The sequence below is a fragment of the Acipenser ruthenus genome, unplaced genomic scaffold (assembly GCF_902713425.1).
Source record: "Acipenser ruthenus unplaced genomic scaffold, fAciRut3.2 maternal haplotype, whole genome shotgun sequence".
Taxonomy (NCBI): domain Eukaryota; kingdom Metazoa; phylum Chordata; class Actinopteri; order Acipenseriformes; family Acipenseridae; genus Acipenser; species Acipenser ruthenus.
This window is the reverse complement of record NW_026708459.1, coordinates 4712-28013: the sequence shown is the minus strand read 5'-3', so window position 1 is coordinate 28013 and position 23302 is coordinate 4712. Positions and strand designations below refer to the sequence as shown.

Sequence of the window (23302 nt, the reverse complement as noted above, 5' to 3'; positions counted from 1 at the left end):
AAGGGCGTCTGCTAAGAAATAAATAATAATAATAATAATAATAATAATAATAATAATAAAAACAAGAAGGATTGGGTTGAAATAATGTATTGCTGTGATACAGACAGCATGGGGCACAAAAAAGGTAAAGTAAGGCATATCTTGTAAACAGTACAGGTTGTTCTGTAACTTTAACACTCACTTTAATTTGATCAAGTGAAAAGGGCCCAATGACTGAATGTGAACTTACTGGAAACATGTATAATAGGTACAAAGTTAGCTAATGATATCCCCAGCCAGTCAGCCGAGTGCTCAGGGCCTTTGGACACAAACTGCTTCGATCCCTGTTGACTCCTGGATATTTTAAACATGGAAACTGAACACAGCACCTCCCAGAATGAAGGATATAAAGCTGCACAATGCTCTATTTGACAACACATTGCATCTGTATGACCTGCTGCAGAGTGCTCGGACTAAGGCTGTTGGAAGACAGGTAAATTATATTTTACTGCAAGTTTCTTATTTCAAACATTAAGCAGGTGGTTACAAAGACCACACACAATACAATATAACCACAGACAGAGGTGTTATTGTGGTCGTATGTTTCGGTAGCAAGTTAATTGCTAGATTTTTATATTTAACCTTTTCATCTACATTATATGTCAATGTTGCAAAAACTCTAACTGCATTTTTGGGCCATAAACATACAGAAAAAACACATCGAAAGCAGCATTAGCATCATGGAAATCACTGTATCTAAACACTGTTCAACACTGCAGAGGCTGCTGCGCACTGGAAAACAATGCCAGTTTAAAACAAAATGCAGTTCCTGGTTGAAACAAAAATCCAGACTGTTGGTTACGCGAGGCCCAGGGTTGAAAACCACTGGCATGCTGTCTAGAAGGTAATTCTGACTGTACTGGCATGTGAAAAATGTTACATTAAAATCTGTAAATGTTTCATTCAAATTATAAAGCTGTTCATATCATAGCATGTTTTTAAGATTTGTCACTCTAGTAGTCATTAGAAATAGTAGTTTACAGTCCATTAATAAAAAGATAACTGTATAAACAAACTGTATAATACAAAGGTTTTTTTGTTTTGTTTTGTTTTTTAATAAAATAACTGTGAGTGTGTGACACTCCCATTACAATTAAGTAATACATGTTATTGCAACATAACAACTATGGCATGTGTTTTCAAAAGTTGGTTAGTGGCTGAAATAAATGTTTTAACACAGTGTTATGAGATCAGATTTTTAAAATATTTTAAAGGGTTGCCTGCCTGGAATACATACCAAGGAGTTCTGACTCAATATTTCCACCTGTATTTTAATCAATAGGACTCCTCGGCTGGGACATTCTGAACACATGAAACGGAAATGGAAAACATGTCTTACACTGAAACTTTCACACTCACTGGATTTGGGGACATGGGTAAAACTAAATATGTATATTTTGTCTTTACTCTTATTGGGTACCTCTTGATAATCTTTGTAAACATAGTTCTTGTGTTAGTAATATTTCTGGAAAGAAGCCTTCATGAGCCTATGTATATCTTTCTCTGTAGTTTATCTGTTAACGCCCTTTATGGAACTGCTGGTTTCTATCCTAAACTTCTGGCTGATCTTCTATCAGAGACCCAAGTGATTCCCCGTGCTGGATGTTTCATTCAAATGTTTGTTATCTATGGTTATGCAGCTGTTGAATTTACCAATTTGACAGTGATGGCATATGACAGATATGTGGCCATTTGTAAACCTTTACACTATACAAATATCATGACAGATAGAGTTGTTTGTAAATTACTATTTGGTGCCTGGCTATTTCCATTCTGTAGCATGGCCCTTGGTATTTTGTTTTCTTCAAGACTGCCTTTGTGTGGAAGCCACATTGAAAGACTGTATTGTTCCAACTGGTCAGTTGTTAAACTATCTTGTGTAACAACTACTCTTAACAATATTGTTGGTTTTACAATTACTATTTGTGCAATTTTTCCACCTCTGTTTTTTATCTTGTTTTCCTATGTAAATATACTTATTGTTTGTCAGAAAAGCTCCAAGGAATTCAGAAGGAAAGCTCTCCAAACATGTCTCCCACATTTAACTACACTGATCAACTATTCTATCACCATGCTTTGTGAAGTAGTTCTTAGCCGTTTAGACTCTACGGCTTTACCCCAAATTGTTGTTATCACCTTGTCATTAGAGTTTCTAATAATTCCTCCGCTTTTGAACCCACTCATGTACGGTCTTAACCTGCCAGAGGTACGCAAAAGGGTTAGAAATATGCGCCAAAGAAAGCAAGTTAGAGCACCATGTAACATTCCACACACTGTCAAAACCTAGTTTGTTCATATTCAGTACATTTGTTTTATTTTAACTATGCATGATTCTTGAGTCAGGACAACTGACCTGTGTAAGGAAGCTGGGCCTTGAGCTCAGTTTAAATTGACCCAGAAATCAAGACTCAATTAATTTCATTCTCATATCAAACTGCGGCTGCTACTTCGTTCCATCTGCAGTCTACAATCCAATATGCAACTGGAAGTTACAGGTTATCATAACAAATAGGTGAATAGATTGAAATGCCTTATTATTCACTTTCAGTGCATAATGATGACAGGTATGTTATAATTACAAAATATGGTACCCTATCAGAAAACTGTAACGCATATGGCAACAGTTCAGACTGTATTCTGAAACATGTTGTGTTTGAATAAAGTCACAGCTGAGACAGAAAATAGACAGAAACAGATGTTCAGTGTATGTAACATTCACTATGTGCCACGGGGATTTCCAATCACAGAATGAGAGAAATAAAAACATATTGTATATTTTAAGTTGTTTTCTTAGGAACATACCTTCTTTATTTAAGAGGCCAGTGTAAAAAAAAAATCAATCTTGTTCAATAAAACTTTATTTCTACAAAATATGTGTGTTTTTTCATGAAAAAAAAAAAACATATTTGTCAACTGGTTGTAGAGAAACTGCATTGAGTCTGCATGCTTTTGAAATATTTCTGAGGGTATACAAGACCATTCCTCAATAAATAGCCTCTAATTCTTTCAGTGTAATTCCTTTATTTAACCAGGTAAAAAAAAACAGTGGAGAACAAGTTGTTATTTACCACGGTGACATGGCCAAGAATGCTCAAACTGCAGCAAAGACACCATATAATTAACATCCATCATACAAAATAATTAAAAACAATACTGATGTAACAGAATAAAACAATACATACATTAAATCACAATACAGCATTAAAATAAGTAAAATAAAACAATACAATCCAGACCTTTCGATGCAGATTTAACAATTGCAAGGATCAGTTTATGACTGAAAAGGTCGGTCAATTTCAAATCCCTCTGTAAAACATTCCAACTATCTGCTGCTGAAAATTCAAACAAGTGCTACCAAAAGTAAAAACCAAAAGTGCTGATAGTTTGAAGTAGAAAAGGTAAGTACATTCCAGAGATAGGCTGGAACTTTGCCAGTTATTGTAATATAAACAAACATTTAACAGGGTTTAAGAAGCCAAGTAGTCAAAGAATGCCAATGTAGCAGTTCATACACATCACAGTGATGGGTTTGGTAGGGCGCTCAGGTTACAAATCTAATGAGTAAAATTAATTGTATTATGATACAAGAAACCCAATTTAGCCTTGATTTTTTTTGTTTAACTGAAGAAAAATGTGTTCTGAAAGTAAAAGCAGTTTTCACCATTATGCCCAGGTATTTGTACTCTGTTACATGTTCCAGTGCCACTTGCTTTAAGTTGTTTTATTAAGTTGTTATATTAACCTTGAGTGAACTGCAGAATGCCAACAAATCTCTGTTCAGTTCTTTGACCAAAGATATACAAGAACCTACAGAGTACAACATTGTATCATCTGCATGAAGGTGAGGAGTTACCAGGCCTAGAGTCAGACTGGAGCTCAGACAGCATCTTTCAACAACAACAAACCGAAACACAGAAAAATGATGACGAAAATGATGACGAAAATCAATTGACTAATAGGAAATGGATTGGCTTTCATGACTGCTTATCTGCTTTTAAGATATGTTTTTAATTTGATAAATGATTGTGAAATAAATAATCAATAATGGTATTATGTTCTAACACGTTATCAGTATGTAAAATGACATCATAACTAAGGCAACTTTTTTAATGTTGTTTATGTATTAGAGTACAATCTAAAATATATAAAAGGGATTGGTTGGGATGGGTATATTTGAAATGATTGTACATTCAGTAAATTAAAGCCAAAAATGGTGAGGACATGACTGACCTTTTTCATTTAGTTATTTAAACAAATGTTTTATTGTTCATTCCAATAGTAAATGAAAAATAATAAGAAATAAAAAGTGGTTTATGTTACTGTGGCAGGCCTTTGGCCCTGCACAGGTACATAATGTGTTTTGTTGGCTTTGTAAATAACAATCAAGTTTTTGTTGGATATGGCAGGGCTGCCTGGCATTTTTTGGCCGTATTTGACTCTTCCTATAAGAATTCACAATTTATTTATTTATTTATTTATTTATTTATTTATTTAATTTTTTTAACATTAGCATCTTGGAATTGGTGTCCTTTTTTCAGAACATTCTGGGGAGCATTATAAATATGGTTGCCACCTGTCCGGGAATTGGCATCTGTGTCCGGGTGGCTGGAATTAACAAACCCGGACGCACTAATGTCCGGTTTTAAGTGAAACGCATGAGAAACACCAACCATCCTTCATTTAATTTTTTTTTTTTTTTTGACATGCCATATAACAGGACATTTTGGAGTGGAATTTATTTTGGTTTTATTGGAGGTTTGGATTGGATCACCAATAATACTTCCACCAATCAGAGTGTGGCATACAGTGTGCAATCCCGCCCTCTGACAGACTTGTGGTATGCAGAACAGGTTAAAGAGAAATAATGTGTCGGATGTCAAAATGAGAATGGCAGCGAGTGATTAAGCCAATTTGCTTAAAAAATTAAAAGCAGACCGGACATTTCCATCAATGGATTTAGGAAATCTGGAATTTACGCTGCGATCAGAAACTCTGAGGCAGTGTAAACTGCACCTGCTACTGTGGAACGTGTACAACTGTTCTTTTTTAGGTTAAGCAGTTTTGTGTTATTATTTATTTATTTATTTATTTTTACAAGGGGTTAATTAAGTTGCAGCCAAAAATTGTTTATGCCAGACTTGTTAGAAAATCTGTAACAATGGTGCAAATTTGCTTTGGATTGTTATTGTCAATACGTGTAGATACTACTATCCACCGTGTAGGTATTCCAAAGTCCCTAAACAATATGTTAAAATAAATTAGTTCTGCACTGTATAAAAAAAGCTGATTTTGCCAGTGCCACACTGATAGCCGAGCTAAGTGTGTATTTGGTGGGTGAGCGTAGAGTTAAGCCCCGACATGCCCCCGCACCGCTCGCGGGAGAGAGGGAGAGCAGAGTGGGAGTAACATAATGCCAAGAGCGAGCAGGCAGACAGTGAAGGCAGGCCGCTCTGATGGGAAATCCCTGAGGGAGGCTTACCACGCTTATTTCAGAATGGTAGCACTCACTAATGGCTGGGGGCCTACCGAGAAGGTTGGACACCTGACAGCTGCATTGGCGGGGAAAGCGCTGCAGGTTCTGCCGGACCTGGGCCCAGGAGAGATGGTCCAGTATGAGGTGTTAACCACAGACCTAGAGGGTCGCTTTGGGGGAGTGGAGCATGCAGTTGGCCTGCGCCTACGCCTGGCTAACTGAATCCGAGGCCCAGGAGAGAAACTGGGAATACTGGCGGCTGACATCAGGTACGTGACCCGAAGAGGGTACCCCAATTATCCGCAAGCCACGCAAGAGGATCTGGCCATGGAGGCCTTTGTCTGTGGACTAACCCTGACTTCCCTGAGTCAGTAGGTCTGGCTCACTGCCCCAACCTCCCTAGAGCTCACCGTGACTCATGCAGAATGAGTCGAGGCTGTGCTCGAGGTGGAGGGGGGGGGGGGGTGCGACCGTGCCTCTGAGGGGAAGAGACGGCCCGACCACACACCACCCAAAGTCTGCCAGGGCCAAAAAGGGCCCAATGACTGAATGTGAACTTACTGGAAACATGTATAATAGGTACAAAGTTAGCTAATGATATCCCCAGCCAGTCAGCCGAGTGCTCAGTGCCTTTGGACACAAACTGCTTCGATCCCTGTTGACTCCTGGATATTTTAAACATGGAAACTGAACACAGCACCTCCCAGAGTGAAGGATAAAAAGCCGCACAATGCTCTATTTGACAACACATTGCATCTGTATTACCTGCTGTAGGGTGCTCTGACTAAGGCTGTTGGAAGACAGGTAAATTATATTTTATATTTTTCTTATTTCAAACATTAAGCAGGTGGTTACAAAGATCACACAGAATACAATATAACCACAGACAGAAGTTTTACTGTGGTTGTATGTTACGGTAGCAAGTTGATTGCTAGATTCTATATATTTAACCTTTTCCTGTACAGTATATGTCTATGTTGCAAAACATGTAAATGCATTTATAGGCCATAAACATAAAAAAACACACCCTAAGCAGCACCATGGAAATCACTGTATCTACTGTATCTACACTGTTCAACACTGCAGAGGCTGCTGCGCACTGGAAAACAATGCCAGTTTAAAACAAAATGTAGTTCCTGGTTGAAACAAAAATCCAGACTGTTGGTTACGGGAGGCCCAGGGTTGAAAACCACTGGCATGCTGTCTAGAAGGTAATTCTGACTGTACTGGCATGTGAAAAATGTTACATTAAAAGCTGTAAATGTTTCATTCAAATTATAAAGCAGTTCATATCATAGCATGTTTTTAAGATTTGTCACTCTAGTAGTCATTAGAAATAGTAGTTTACTGTGCATTAATAAAAAAATAAACAAACTGAATAATAGAAAGTTTTTTTGTTAGTTTTTTTTTTTTTAAATAAAACAACTGTCAATGTGTAAGTCCCATTACAATTAAGTAGTACCTTTTATTGCAAAAGTCTTTTCAAACGTTGGTTAGTGGCTGAAATAAATGTTTTAACACAGTGTTATGAGATCAGATTTTTTAAATGTTTTAAAGTGTTGTCTGCCTGGAATACATACCAAGGAGTTCTGACTCGATATTTCCACCTGTATTTTAATCAATAGGACTCCTTGGCTGGGATATTCTGAACACATGAAACGGAAATGGAAAACATGTCTTACACTGAAACTTTCACACTCACTGGATTTGGGGACATGGGTAATACAAAATATGTATATTTTGTCTTTGCTCTTATTGGGTACCTCTTGATAGTCTTTGTAAACATAGTTCTTGTTTTAGTAATATTTCTGGAAAGAAGCCTTCATGAGCCTATGTATATCTTTCTCTGTAGTTTATCTGTTAACGCCCTTTATGGAACTGCTGGTTTCTATCCTAAACTTCTGGCTGATCTTCTATCAGAGAACCAAGTGATTCCTCATGCTGGATGTTTCATTCAAATATTTGTTATCTATGGTTATGCAATTGCTGAATTTACCATTTTAACAGTGATGGCATATGACAGATATGTGGCCATTTGTAAACCTTTACACTATACAAATATCATGACAGATAGAGTTGTTTGTAAATTACTATTTGGTGCCTGGCTATTTCCATTCTGTAGCATGGCCCTTGTTCTTTTGTTTTCTTCAAGACTGCCTTTGTGTGGAAACCACATTGAAAGACTATATTGTTTGAACTGGTCAGTTGTTAAACTATCTTGTGTACCAACTACTCTTAACAATATTGTTGGTTTTGTAATTACTATTTGTGCAATTTTTCCACCTCTGTTTTTTATCTTGTTTTCCTATGTAAATATACTTATTGTTTGTCAGAAAAGCTCCAAGGAATTCAGAAGGAAAGCTCTCCAAACATGTCTCCCACATTTAACTACACTGATCAACTATTCTATCACCATGCTTTGTGAAATAGTTCTTAGCCGTTTAGACTCTACGGCTTTACCCCAAATTGTTGTTATCACCTTGTCATTAGAGTTTCTAATAATTCCTCCGCTTTTGAACCCACTCATGTATGGTCTTAACCTGCCAGAGGTACGCAAAAGGGTTAGAAATATGCTCCAAAGAAAGCAAATTAGAGCACTATGTAACATTCCACACACTGTCAAAACCTAGTTTGTTAATATTTAGTACATTTGTTTTATTTTAACTATGCATGATTCTTGAGTCAGGACAACTGACCTGTGTAAGGAAGCTGGGCCTTGAGCTCAATTTAAATTGACCCAGAAATCAAGACTCAATTAATTTCATTCTCATATCAAACTGGGGCTGCTGCTTCATTCCATCTGCAATCTACAATCCAATATGCAACGGCGAATAGATTGAAATGCCTTATTATTCACTTTCAGTGCATAATGATGACAGGTATGTTATAATTACAAAACATGGTCCCCTATCAGAAAACTGTAACGTATATGGCAACAGTTCAGACTGTATTCTGAAACATGTTGTGTTTGAATAAAGTCACAGCTGCTATCACAGAATGAGAGAAATAAAAAAAAAAATACTGTATATTTTAAGTTGTTTTCTTAGGAACATACCTTCTTTATTTAAGAGGCCAGTGTAAAAAAAAAATCAATCTTGTTCAATAAAACTTTATTTCTACAAAATATGTGTGTTTTTTCATTAACAAAAAAGCATATTTGTCAACTGGTTGTAGAGCAACTGCATTGAGTATGCATGCTTTTGAAATATTTCTGAGGGTATACAGGACCATTCCTCAATAAATAGCCTCTAATTCTTTCAATGTAATTCCTTTATTTAACCAGGTAAAAAGAAAAAAAAAAACATGGAGAAGAAGTTGTTATTTACCATGGTGACCTGGCCAAGAAGGCTCAAACTGCAGCAAAGACAACATATAATTAACATCCATCATACAAAATAATTAAAAACAATACTGATGTAACCGAATAAAACAATACATACATTAAATCACAACACATCACTAAAATAAGTAAAATAAAACAATACAATCCAGCCCTTTCGATGCAGATTTAACAATTGCAAGGATCAGTTTATGACTAAAAAGGTCGGTCAATTTCAAATCCCTCTGTAAAACATTCCAACTATCTGCTGCTGAAAATTCAAACAAGTGCTACCAAAAGTAAAAACCAAAAGTGCTGATAGTTTGAAGTAGAAAAGGTAAGTACATTCCAGAGATAGGCTAGCACTTTACCAGTTATTGTAATATAAACAAACATTTAACAGGCTTTAAGAAGCCAAGTAGTTAAAGAATGCCAATGTAGCAGTTCATACACATCACAGTGATGGGTTTGGTAGGGCGCTCAGGTTACAAATCTAATGAGTAAAATTAATTGTATTATGATACAAGAAACCCAATTTAGCCTTGATTTTTTGTTTAACAGAAGTAATATGTGTTCTGAAAGTAAAAGCAGTTTCCAACCATATGCCCGGGTATTTGTACTCTATTACATGTTCCAGTGCCGCTTGCTTTAAGCTGTTGTATTAAATAAGCTTGAGTGAACTGCAGAATAGCAACGAAGCTCTGTTCAGTTCCTTGATGACCAAAGATATACAAGAACCTGCAGAGTACAACATTGTATCATCTGCATGAAGGTGAGGAGTTACCAGGCCTAGAGTCAGACTGGAGCTCAGACAGCATCTTTCAACAACAACAAACCGAAACACAGAAAAATGATGACGAAAATGATGACGAAAATCAATTGATTAATAGAAAATGAATTGGCTTTCGTGACTGCTTATCTGCTTTTAAGATATGTTTTTAATTTGATAAATGATTGTGAAATAAATAATCAATAATGGTATTATGTTCTAACACGTTATCAGTATGTAAAATGACATCATAACTAAGGCTACTTTTTTAATGTTGTTTATGTATTAGAGTACAATCTAAAATATATAAAAGGGATCGGTTGGGACGGGTGTATTTGAAATGATTGTACATTCAGTAAATTAAAGCCAAAAATGGTGAGGACATGACTGACCTTTTTCATTTAGTTATTTAAACAAATGTTTTATTGTTCCTTCCAATAGTAAATGAAAAATAATAAGAAATAAAAAGTGGTTTATGTTATTGTGGCAGGCCTGTGGCCCTGCACAGGTACATCATGTGTTTCGTTGGGTTTGTAAATAACAATAAAGTTTTTGTTGGATATGGCAGGGCTGCCTGGCATTTTTTGGCCGTATTTGACTCTTCCTATAAGAATTCACAATTTATTTATTTATTTATCTATTTATTTAATTTTTTTTACATTAGCATCTTGGAATTGGTGTCCTTTTTTCAGAACATTCTGGGGAGCATTATAAATATGGTTGCCACCTGTCCGGGAATTGGCATCTGTGTCCGGGTGGCTGGAATTAACAAACCCGGACGCACTAATGTCCGGTTTTAAGTGAAACGCATAAGAAACACCAACCATCCTTCCTTTAATATATATTTTTTTTATCATGCCATATAACGGGACATTTTGGAGTGGAATTTATTTTGGTTTTATTGGCGGTTTGGATTGGATCACCAATAATACTTCCACCAATCAGAGTGTGGCATACAGTGTGCAATTCCACCCTCTGACAGACTGGTGGTATGGAGCACAGGTTAAAGGGAAATAATGTGTCGGATGTCAAAATGAGAATGGCAGCAAGTGATTAAGCCAATTTGCTTAAAAAATTAAAAGCAGACCGGACATTTCCATCAATGGATTTAGGAAATCTGGAATTTACAATGTGATCAGAAAATCTGAGGCAGTGTAAACTAAGGGGTTAATTAAGTTGCAGCCAAAAATTGTTTATGCCAGACTTGTTAGAAAATCTTTAACAATGGTGCAGATTTTCTTTGGATTGTTATTGTCGATACGTGTAGATACTACTATCCACCGTGCAGGTATTCCAAAGTCCCTAAACAATATGTTAAAATAAATTAGTTCTGCACTGTATAAAAAAAGCTGATTTTGCCAGTGCAACACTGATAGCCGAGCTAAGTGTGTGTTTGGTGGGTGAGCGTAGAGTTAAGCCCCGACATGCCCCCGCACCGCTCGCGGGAGAGAGGGAGAGCAGAGTGGGAGTAACATAATGCCAATAGCGAGCAGGCAGACAGTGAAGGCAGGCCGCTATGATGGGAAATCCCTGTGGGAGGCTTACCACGCTAAGTTCAGAATGGTAACCGAGAAGGCTGGACAGCTGGCAGCTGCACTGGAGGGGAAAGCGCTGCAGGTTCTGCCGGACCTGGGTCCAAGAGAGATGGTCCAGTATGAGGTGTCAGCCACAGCCCTAGAGTGTCGCTTCGGGGGAGTGGAGCATGCAGTCGGCCTGCGCCTACGCCTGGCTAACTGAATCCGAGGCCCAGGAGAGAAAATGGGAATACTGGCGGCTGACGTCAGATACGTGGCCCGAAGAGGGTACCCCAATTATCCGCAAGCCACGCAAGAGGATCTGGCCATGGAGGCCTTTGTCCGTGGACTAACCCTGACTGCCCTGAGTCAGTAGGTCCGGCCTGCTGGCCCAACCTCCCTAGAGATCACCATGGCTCATGCAGAATGAGTCGAGGCTGTGCTCGAGGAGGTAGGGTGTGACTGTGCCTCTGAGGGGTCCAACCACACACCATCCAAAGCCTGCCCGGGCCAATTCAGCAAAGAGAAGCACCGGACGGTACCAAACACCCCCCCGCCCCCCCCCCCCCCCCACACAGCAGCTGCAGGGCAAGCGCCAAGGGGTCTGCATAGAGGGACAGCACAGGCCCGGCCATAGTGGTTGGGAGGACCACTGCAGGGGACTTCTGCCACGTCCCCATTCAAGTCAAGGAGGTTCCATGTACTGCTCTAGTGGACACCGGTTCAACAGTGACTCTGGTCAGTCCTGATGTGTTCCCCGCCGGAGTCCGGCTGGAGCCCACTACCGTGCAGCTACACACTGGGACAGGAGAGCTACACAACAGCGCAATTCAATCACCAAAACTGTTTGTCTATTTCCTGGCCTGATGTCACCACACAAGCCATCGTGTCAGAGGGTTATATCGTGCAAAAATATTTACACATTAAGTACACTGTTACTGTGCATAATAATATTGAAATTATGTAATAGGACACATATATTTATGAAGTAACTACTATGTAAATACACAGTCATTAGATGCACTTAATGTAAAGTGTTATCTGATCCTGAGGAAAACTTGAGAAATGTAACCTAGGAGAATGTTTGTAAACATTCTGGCATATCAAATATTTAGAAAAAACATTCCTTTAAACAGTCCTGAAAGTTTTGTGAATAGGGCCCAAGATAGACGAATAAATATAAAAACAAGTGGGATTGGGTTGAAATAATATATACAGACAGCATGGGATACAAAGGAGGTAAAGTAAGGCATATCTTGAATGTGAACTTACTGGAAACATGTATAATAGGTACAAAGTTAGCTAATGATATCCCCAGCCAGTCAGCCGAGTGCTCAGGGCCTTTGGACACAAACTGCTTTGATCCCTGTTGACTCCTGGATATTTTAAACATGGAAACTGAACACAGCACCTCCCAGAGTGAAGGATATAAAGCCGCACAATGCTCTATTTGACAACACACTGCATCTGTATTATCTGTTGCAGAGTGCTCGGACTAAGGCTGTTGGAAGACAGGTAAATTATATTTTACATTTTTTTTAAATGATTTCAAACATTAAGCAGGTGGTTACAAAGACCACAGACAATACAATATAACCACAGACAGAGGTGTTATTGTGGTCGTATGTTTCGGTAGCAAGTTAATTGCTAGATTTTTATATTTAACCTTTTCATCTACATTATATGTCAATGTTGCAAAAACTCTAACTGCATTTGTGGGCCATAAACATACAGAAAAAACACATCGAAAGCAGCATTAGCATCATGGAAATCACTGTATCTAAACACTGTTCAACACTGCAGAGGCTGCTGCGCACTGGAAAACAATGCCAGTTTAAAACAAAATGCAGTTCCTGGTTGAAACAAAAATCCAGACTGTTGGTTACGGGAGGCCCAGGGTTGAAAACCACTGGCATGCTGTCTAGAAGGTAATTCTGACAACTAATTTGACTGTACTGGCATGTGAAAAATGTCACATTAAAATCTGTAAATGTTTCATTCAAATTATAAAGCTGTTCATATCATAGCATGTTTTTAAGATTTGTCACTCTAGTAGTCATTAAAAATAGTAGTTTACAGTCCATTAATAAAAAGATAACTGTATAAACAAACTGTATAATACAAAGGTTTTTTTGTTTTGTTTTGTTTTTTAATAAAATAACTGTGAGTGTGTGACACTCCCATTACAATTAAGTAATACATGTTATTGCAACATAACAACTATGGCATGTGTTTTCAAAAGTTGGTTAGTGGCTGAAATAAATGTTTTAACACAGTGTTATGAGATCAGATTTTTAAAATATTTTAAAGGGTTGCCTGCCTGGAATACATACCAAGGAGTTCTGACTCAATATTTCCACCTGTATTTTAATCAATAGGACTCCTTGGCTGGGACATTCTGAACACATGAAACGGAAATGGAAAACATGTCTTACACTGAAACTTTCACACTCACTGGATTTGGGGACATGGGTAATACAAAATATGTATATTTTGTCTTTGCTCTTATAGGGTACCTCTTGATAGTCTTTGTAAACATAGTTCTTGTTTTAGTAATATTTCTGGAAAGAAGCCTTCATGAGCCTATGTATATCTTTCTCTGTAGTTTATCTGTTAACGCCCTTTATGGAACTGCTGGTTTCTATCCTAAACTTCTGGCTGATCTTCTATCAGAGACCCAAGTGATTCCTCATGCTGGATGTTTCATTCAAATATTTGTTATCTATGGTTATGCAATTGCTGAATTTACCATTTTAACAGTGATGGCATATGACAGATATGTGGCCATTTGTAAACCTTTACACTATACAAATATCATGACAGATAGAGTTGTTTGTAAATTACTATTTGGTGCCTGGCTATCTCCATTCTGTAGCATGGCCCTTGTTCTTTTGTTTTCTTCAAGACTGCCTTTGTGTGGAAACCACATTGAAAGACTGTATTGTTCCAACTGGTCAGTTGTTAAACTATCTTGTGTACCAACTACTCTAAACAATGTTGTTGGTTTTGTAGTTACTATTTGTGCAATTTTTCCACCTCTGTTTTTTATATTGTTTTCCTATGTACAAATTCTTATTGTTTGTCAGAAAAGCTCCAAGGAATTCAGAAGGAAAGCTCTCCAAACATGTCTCCCACATTTAACTACACTGATCAGCTATTCTATCACCATGCTTTGTGAAATAGTTCTTAGCCGTTTAGACTCTAAGGCTTTACCCCAAATTGTTGTTATCACCTTGTCATTAGAGTTTCTAATAATTCCTCCGCTTTTGAACCCACTCATGTACGGTCTTAACCTGCCAGAGGTACGCAAAAGGGTTGTAAATATGCGCCAAAGAAAGCAAATTAGAGCACTATGTAACATTCCACACACTGTCAAAACCTAGTTTGTTAATATTTAGTACATTTGTTTTATTTTAACTATGCATGATTCTTGAGTCAGGACAACTGACCTGTGTAAGGAAGCTGGGCCTTGAGCTCAATTTAAATTGACCCAGAAATCAAGACTCAATTAATTTCATTCTCATATCAAACTGCGGCTGCTACTTCGTTCCATCTGCAGTCTACAATCCAATATGCAACTGGAAGTTACAGGTAATCATAACAAATAGGTGAATAGATTGAAATGCCTTATTATTCACTTTCAGTGCATAATGATGACAGGTATGTTATAATTACAAAACATGGTACCCTATCAGAAAACTGTAACGTATATGGCAACAGTTCGGATTTTATTCTGAAACATGTTGTGTTTGAAAAAAGTCGTGGCTGAGACAGAAAATAGATAGAAACAGATGTGCAGTGTATGTAACATTCACTATGTGCCACAGGGATTTCCAACTGCTATCACAGAATGAGAGAAATAAAAAATGACTGTATATTTTAAGTTATTATTATTTGTTTATTTAGTAGAAGCCTTTATCCAAGACGACTTACAGAGACTAGGGTGTGTGAACTATGCATCAGCTGCAGAGTTACTTACAATTACGTCTCACCCGAAAGATGGAGCACAAGGAGGTTAAGTGACTTGCTCAGGGTCACACAATTTCAGTGGCTGAGGTGGGATTTGAACCGGGGAACTCCTGGTTACAAGCCCTTTTCTTTAACCACTGGACCACACAGCCTCCTAGTTGTTTTCCTTGGAACATACCTTCTTTATTTAAGGGGCTAGTGTAAAAAAATGAATCTGTTCATTAAAGCTTTATTTCTACAAAATATGTGTGTTTTTTTCATGAACAAAAAAGTATATTTGTCAACTGGTTGTAGAGCAACTGCATTGAGTCTGCATGCTTTTGAAATATTTCTGAGGGTATACAAGACCATTCCTCAATTAATAGCCTGTAATTCTTTCAATGTAATTCCTTTATTTAACCAGGTAAAAAAAAACAAAAAAAAACAGTGGAGAACAAGTTGTTATTTACCATGGTGACCTGGTCAAGAAGGCTCAAACTGCAGCAAAGACAACATATAATTAACATCCATCATACAAAATAATTAAAAACAATACTGATGTAACAGAATAAAACAATACATACATTAAATCACAACACATCACTAAAATAAGTAAAATAAAACAATACAATCCAGCCCTTTCGATGCAGATTTAACAATTGCAAGGATCAGTTTATGACTAAAAAGGTCGGTCAATTTCAAATCCCTCTGTAAAACATTCCAACTATCTGCTGCTGAAAATTCAAACAAGTGCTACCAAAAGTAAAAACCAAAAGTGCTGATAGTTTGAAGTAGAAAAGGTAAGTACATTCCAGAGATAGGCTAGCACTTTACCAGTTATTGTAATATAAACAAACATTTAACAGGCTTTAAGAAGCCAAGTAGTTAAAGAATGCCAATGTAGCAGTTCATACACATCACAGTGATGGGTTTGGTAGGGCGCTCAGGTTACAAATCTAATGAGTAAAATTAATTGTATTATGATACAAGAAACCCAATTTAGCCTTGATTTTTTGTTTAACAGAAGTAATATGTGTTCTGAAAGTAAAAGCATTTTCCAACCATATGCCCGGGTATTTGTACTCTATTACATGTTCCAGTGCCGCTTGCTTGAAGCTGTTGTATTAAATAAGCTTGAGTGAACTGTGGAATAGCAACGAAGCTCTGTTCAGTTCCTTGATGACCAAAGATATACAAGAACCTGCATTGTATCATCTGCATGAAGGTGAGGAGTTACCAGGCCTAGAGTCAGACTGGAGCTCAGACAGCATCTTTCAACAACAACAAACCGAAACACAGAAAAATGATGACGAAAATGATGACGAAAATCAATTGATTAATAGAAAATGGATTGGCTTTCGTGACTGCTTATCTGCTTTTAAGATATGTTTTTAATTTGATAAATGATTGTGAAATAAATAATCAATAATGGTATTATGTTCTAACACGTTATCAGTATGTAAAATGACATCATAACTAAGGCTACTTTTTTAATGTCGTTTATGTATTAGAGTACAATCTAAAATATATAAAAGGGATCGGTTGGGATGGGTATATTTGAAATTATTGTAAGTTCATATTGTTCATTCCAATAGTAAATAAAAAATAATGAGCAATAAAAAAAGTTGTTTATGTTATTGTGGCAGGCCAGCGGCCCTGCACAGGTACATAATGTGTTTTGTTGGGTTTGTAAATAACATTTGTATAATTTGGAAATAAAGTTTTTGTTGGATATGGCAGGGCTGCCACGCATTTTTTTGGCTGTATTTGACTCTTCCTATAAGAATTCACAATTTATTTTTTTATTTTTTATATTAGCATCTTGGAATTGGTGTCAGTTTTCCAGAACACTCTGGGGAACATTATAAAGTACTTCAGAAACCATACAAACTTTTTTCTTTTTCAACACTATATTTAGTTGTTTTTTATTTTACTTATTCTGTATTTCCCTTAGTGTTTTCAAAGAGATACATGTATAAAATCGTGTTATTCTATGACCTGAGGGACCTTAGAACAATTCCTGGAAGTTTTGCTGAAAAATATTAATGTTTGGGCAAACTACAATACATTGTTTCACCTGAGTGATTTTATGATTTTTTTATTTTTTTTTTTACACATTTTTAGCTGACTTTGCCTTTCTATCTTTGAAATTCATCAAAACATCTATTTTTAGTAGTAGAATTGAAAATTGTATTTTTTGGTTTAGGACACTCTAGAGAATATTATACAATATAGGAGCTATAAAAAGTACTTTTGCTGATTTCCCACTCCAATAAGTAAAAAAAAAAAAAAATCAGATATTTTTGAAAAACCTACATTTTTAAAATGTCTACTGAAATTATATTGTGGGGTTTCAAAGCGATAAATGTACAAAAACATTGTATTGTGTTACGTGAAGGACCCTATAACACTACGTGAAAGTGTTATAGTGTTTTTGGTTTTTTTTTAAATACAAAACATTCTTTCACCTGAGTGATTTTATGAATTTAGAGCCTTTTGTTAAGAAACAAACACAACACATGGTTTAGAACTTAATGTTAATTTAAAAAATAAATAATACCAAGAACACCTATATTACATAAAATGGATCACTGTCAAAAAAATCTGATTTACTCAGACAACAGTTCTTATACCAGCAGTTAGCTGTTTTTCCACTGTGTTTCATTTTTGCCTTTTTGTATTGTATAATTCTCCTGTACACTTGGGTGTATATCCTCCTGCACTAGGTCTACCATTGCTGGTATCCTATTGGCAGCCCCCACTTACTGCAATTGCCTGTGAACTTAATAAAACCTGGACGCCTGAGCAGTGTTTCAATGTCAGCCTCTGTGTCTCTCTCATCTATCAGCGGATCCCCACACTCTAACATAACATCCCTGTTACAGTTAGATATAAAATAACCAGTTGACTTTAATTATTTTCATTTTTTTTGTTTCCCTTTTATTATTTGTTTATTTAGCAGACGCCTTTATCCAAGGCAACTTACAGAGACTAGGGTGTGTGAACTCTGCATCAGCTGCAGAGTCACTTACAATTACATCTCACCTGAAAGACGGAGCACAAGGAGGTTAAGTGACTTGCTCAGGGTCACACAATGAGTCAGTGGCTGAGCCGGGATTTGAACCGGGGACCTTCTGGTAAAAAGCCCTTTTCTTTAACCACTGAACCACACAGCCTCCTTTTAGGGCTTTTTATATATTTGCTGAGCCTCTTGATAACAATGTTGCGTGATAAATATAATTTGCTACCCTGAAATTGATATCAGGTCTTAGTAATACTTTTGTTTTTTAAGAAGCAAATTGTATACCAAAGGCAGTGGCGAGCTGTCTATGTATGCAACGGCTGCATTGCATGCCCTATACCTCACACAAAAAAATAAAATCTAAACAATAATATTATAATTAGTATAATATATATATATATATATATATATATATATATATATATATATATATATATATATATATATATATATATATATATATATACATACACTACCGGTCAAAAGTTTTAGAACACCCCCATTTTTCCAGTTTTTATTGAAATTTAAGCAGTTCAAGTCCAGTGAATAACATGAAATAATACAAAGGTAAGCGGTAAACTGCCAGAGGTTAAAAAAAAAAGTTTAGGTTACCAAAAACTGAAAAATAATGTACATTTCAGAGTTATACAAAAAGGCCTTTTTTCAGGGAACAAGTAATGGGTTAACAACTTACAGCTGTTCTGCAGCAATGGAAGTAAATTAAGCCTTGAAAGTTGATGCTAACAATTCCTACAAGTGTCCCAACTTTTGTCGATTACTTACAAACCCTCTGTCTAAAATGTCTGTCTGTATAAAAAGCAGTGTTGGAACAGACTGTGTTACTACACCCTCTTAAGCATTATTTGGACAGTATTGTACTGCAGGAAGTAGTATATTGCTCTCATAATGGCGAGAAAAAGGCAATTAACAAAGTTAGACAGACAGACCATTATAACCCTTAAAAGTGTAGGTCTTTCCTTTAGAGAAATTGAAAAGAAAGCCAAGGTGTCAGTGAGTACAATTTCCTACACCATCAAAAGGCACTTGGAAACTGGAGGAAACTCTGACAGGAAGAGGTCTGGCAGACCCAAAGCCACAACAGAATCAGAAGACAAGTTTCTGAGAGTCAACAGCTTGCGTGATAGGCGGCTCACAGGACAACAGCTTCAAGCACAGCTTAACACTGGTCGAAGTAAACAAGTCTCAGTTTCAACTGTGAAGAAAAGACTTCGAGCTGCAGGTTTGACAGGTCGAGTAGCAGTAAGAAAGCCATTGCTAAGATGGCAAAATAAGAAAAAGAGGCTTGCCTGGGCCATGAAGCACCATCAGTGGACTACTGAAGACTGGAAGAAGGTCTTATGGACCGATGAATCAAAATTTGAAATCTTTGGTTCATCACGCAGGGTTTTTGTACACCGTCGAGTAGGCGAAAGGATGGTTCCTCGGTGTGTGACACCAACTGTCAAACATGGAGGAGGAAGCGTGATGGTCTGGGGCTCTTTTGCTGGATCCAGAGTCGGCGACTTGCACAGAGTGGCACCCTGAACCAAAACTGCTACCACAGCATTTTGCAGCGCCATGCAATACCCTCTGGTATATGCCTAGTTGGTCAGGGGTTCATCCTTCAGCAAGATAATGACCCAAAACATACCTCCAGGCTATGTCAGAACTACCTTAGAAGAAAAGAACAAGACGGTAGGCTTCAAATCATGGAATGGCCAGCACAGTCTCCAGACTTAAACCCCATCGAGCTGGTTTGGGATGAACTGGGCTGAAAGCAAAGCAACCTACAAGTGCAACACATTTGTGGGAACTTCTGCAACAGTGTTGGGAAGAACTTTACGAACAATATTTGATTTCCATTGTAGAAAGAATGCCACGAGTGTGTTTGGCTGTTATATCTGCAAAAGGTGGCTACTTTGATGAGTCAAAAATTTAGATTAAATTTTGTTAAACAAAACGATTCCATGATTTCTTTTTTTATCTCCAATTGTTTATTTGTTCTGTGCTTTAATTTCAGAGTACATTGAGACATTAAACTGCGTAAATTTCAATAAAAACTGGAAAAATGGAGGTGTTCTAAAACTTTTGACCGGTAGTGTATATTTGCATGTAAGAAGAATCATATCGTGTGTGTCCAGTATGTCACTGCATGCAACGCCCCGAGTTGCATCTCGTTGCTCGGGCAACGCGACGCTGTGCGACAGATCTCCAGTCTAAAACTTAGCTAAGGCATGCAGCTGAAGAAATGAATAGTCCTGACGGAACAGAGCGAGCAGGCCAACTCACAGCTGCCACCTTGTGGGACTTAGATCATGAGCGGAAACGGAAGGCAGAAAAACATGGTTATTTTTTGCATAACAAGAGAATACGATTTGAGTGAATTGCGTGAGCAGCTTCAATAAATGTGTTTAATTGATCAATTGCAGTGGTGATTCTATTAGGAGAGCATTACAGCATGTATTAATTGTATTGCATGAAATTCTATATGGTAAACAATAGCTATCAAAAGAATTATGCACTCACCCACACTCTTTCTCGTTTAACCTTGTGGTTAAGTTTCTATTTATCTAATATTTCTTCATGCTTCGCACAATCCTGCGCCAATCAGACAAATACAGCAAATCAGCAAGCTAATTGATGGAAACGATCCTCCCACCCCTGGACAGGTGTGTGCTTTTAGTAACTACAGGACAACATCGCCTATCGACCCCCTGTGGACTGGGGTATAGGCGGATAAGTCAAAGTCGGATTTGTGAACATCTATAGAAAAAGCAGTTGCACATCCATAAATCGGTTAGTGAACAAAAACAACATGCAAACTGCTTTAAACATTTTTTGCTTTAAAAGTAAGCAAACGTAAACAAGATTAATTAGGCTACAAATACACAGTGTTGCTATGCGGTTTGTTATAAGCCATCTCCATGCAAAGCTTTAAAAAAAATAAATAATACAAAACAAACGGTAAATGTACAGTAACCTGCAACTGATGGCTTCTTTCTTAACTCTAGAAGTCCCTGCCTCCCTGGTTCTGCTTTCTTAATATCTCTGTCACGGTACTTTGCCAACAGCCGATAAGCAGCTCGGTTTGAATATTGCTTCGGCTATCTTAAACAAACATCATACAAACACACTGCACAAAAAAAGCTTTCTCAACTGGTGTACTGAAACATCACTGCTACACGCAGCTGACTGACACATGCACACAGCCCGCCTCTCTTAAAGGGGAACGCACCAAAAGGCTGATTGCGGAAGCTGCATTTGCTGCCAATGCCATTACTCTCGTAGCCTACTTTTAATATTTATTTATTTATTTATTTAGCGAGGCGGTTAATTGATCAAGGCTGTTATGCGACGGTCGGATATGCGACGTTCCACTGTAGTTAGCAAAACAATTAAATTCCTTTAGCGACAGTTCACGCAATTCACACTCACGTTACATGATCAATAAAGTCTGCCCGTAACCATGGTAACCCTGACAGTCCCAATCCCCACTGCGCCATGTGGTGACCTGAGGCATCGCCTGCAGGCTCCCGCGACAGCTAATACCTGGGGCCACCCGCAGGGACGGGGAAACTATTTTACAGTTCCTACAAGATCTGCTGGAAGTGGACAGGTCCCCCCTCTATACTGAACGTGTATCTAGCAGCTATATCTGCATGCCATTTCCCCATTGACTCAGTTTCCCCAGGCACTCATTTTCTGGCTACCCGTTTTCTACAGGGTGTTTGGCGGCTACGTCCTCCTAGGAAGGACATTCTCTCTGAATGAAGTCTAGAAGTGGTATTGGAGGCTCTCACTAAGGTCCCTAAGGTGGTTATGGCTTTCCACTTGAATCAATCAGTGGAACTAGAGGCTTTCCACCCCCCTCCTTTTTCTTCGGAAGAGGATTGGAGATTGAATTCCCTCTGCCCGGTTCAGGCATTGAGATGTTATGTATTTTTATTATTATTATTATTATTTATTTCTTGGTTATGTGGATAGAATGGATAGGATGACAGTGCTGCGTCAGTCTGACAAGCTGTTTGTCTGTCATGGTGAAAGGACCCTGGGTCAAGCCCTCTCTAAGCAGCGACTGTCCCACTGGATTGTGGACACAGTTTCGACTTCATATACTGATGCTGGCCAACCCCCACCTGGGAAGGTGGCCACGAACTCTGCCAGAGGAGTGACTACGTCATGGGCCCTCTTTAGAGGTGCCACATTGACTGATATCTGTACTGCAGCTAGCTGGGCTACTCCGCATACATTCACCAGGTTCTACCGACTCAATGTGGTAGATCCCTCCATGCCTTCATTAGGCACAAGGGTCCTTGAGGTTGCACGCTCACACCACAAAGATTAGTTTGGTGGTAGTGAGACGTCCCTCATCTGCTGTCCACTCACACGACGGCTTTGACATACTTTCCCAAAAGTATTGGTGGCTTTGAAGGCGATGCTTGGTGTTGCATCAAAGGGTGCCGTAATACATATTCATTTAAAAACACACCCGTAATAAAAAAAAGCAAACAAAGGGGAAAAATGCAGACTACATACTTATCTTATAATTATATATTATGTGGTTAAAGATATTTGTTGTATTGCATAGTAATATTAGTAGCAAAACATGTGATTGTATAGAAATTGGTTTTTGCAAGAATTGCGAAACCGAATTTTTTGAGTTATTTGTAGACCACCTGGAGTTTACTCATGGACCACAGGTTGGAAACCACTGTTCTTAACGGATACTCCATTGACGTTTCACACTGAAGACATGTAATTTTCCCCACATCCTTATATACACAGCCCACACACAGGGCCGCCGAGAGCCGTCATGGGCCCCGGAGAAGGATTGGTATGTCCCACTGCCCCCCATGGTACTACATTCATCCGACTTTGTAGTATACTGTAGTCTAAACCAAGCTTCTAAACCAAGCAATGATACTTGCAATCTTAGCAGTGTCTGAGGAAGATCATTTCAACCGATACAGTATTTTGATAATGGGTTTGAAGGAAACTGTCAACGATGCCTAGAAGTACACGGTCATTACACAAAAGAAGCACATCGGCTCGGTGTGCAGTACGGGAGTTTTTCTTTTTAATGTGGCGGTGGGAACGCAAAGGCTTGTTTGTTGTGCAGGGCTAGTTGTTTTAAAATATTTTATATATATTAAAAAAAAAAAAAAAAAAGTCCCCCTTCATCAGGGCCCCCCTTCGGGCCTTGGGCCCCCTTAGAGGC

General features: G+C 37.9%; 3 protein-coding genes across 3 annotated transcripts; all 3 read left to right on the top strand.

Annotated features, from left to right (window-relative positions):
- Nucleotides 1-1288: 1288 nt before the first annotated feature.
- LOC117968334 (olfactory receptor 6N1-like) lies at nt 1289-2326 on the top strand. The gene has a single exon (XM_034915984.2). It carries the CDS (start codon nt 1361-1363, stop codon nt 2324-2326), a length of 966 nt encoding a protein of 321 aa, XP_034771875.1. The 5' UTR covers nt 1289-1360.
- A 4827-nt stretch (nt 2327-7153) lies between these two features.
- Nucleotides 7154-8493, top strand: LOC117968335 (olfactory receptor 6N1-like). The gene has a single exon (XM_034915985.2). It carries the CDS (start codon nt 7177-7179, stop codon nt 8140-8142), a length of 966 nt encoding a protein of 321 aa, XP_034771876.2. The 5' UTR covers nt 7154-7176; the 3' UTR covers nt 8143-8493.
- Nucleotides 8494-13582: 5089 nt separating this feature from the next.
- LOC131733196 (olfactory receptor 6N1-like) lies at nt 13583-14615 on the top strand. Its single transcript, XM_059021158.1, has one exon. It carries the CDS (start codon nt 13583-13585, stop codon nt 14495-14497), a length of 915 nt encoding a protein of 304 aa, XP_058877141.1. The 3' UTR covers nt 14498-14615.
- The last annotated feature ends 8687 nt before the right edge of the window (nt 14616-23302 follow it).

Bases quoted from the DNA above. Each gene is read 5' to 3' on its own strand.
- LOC117968334 (XM_034915984.2), top strand. From the start codon at position 1,361: ATGGAAAACATGTCTTACACTGAAACTTTCACACTCACTGGATTTGGG.
- LOC117968335 (XM_034915985.2), top strand. From the start codon at position 7,177: ATGGAAAACATGTCTTACACTGAAACTTTCACACTCACTGGATTTGGG.
- LOC131733196 (XM_059021158.1), top strand. From the start codon at position 13,583: ATGGGTAATACAAAATATGTATATTTTGTCTTTGCTCTTATAGGGTAC.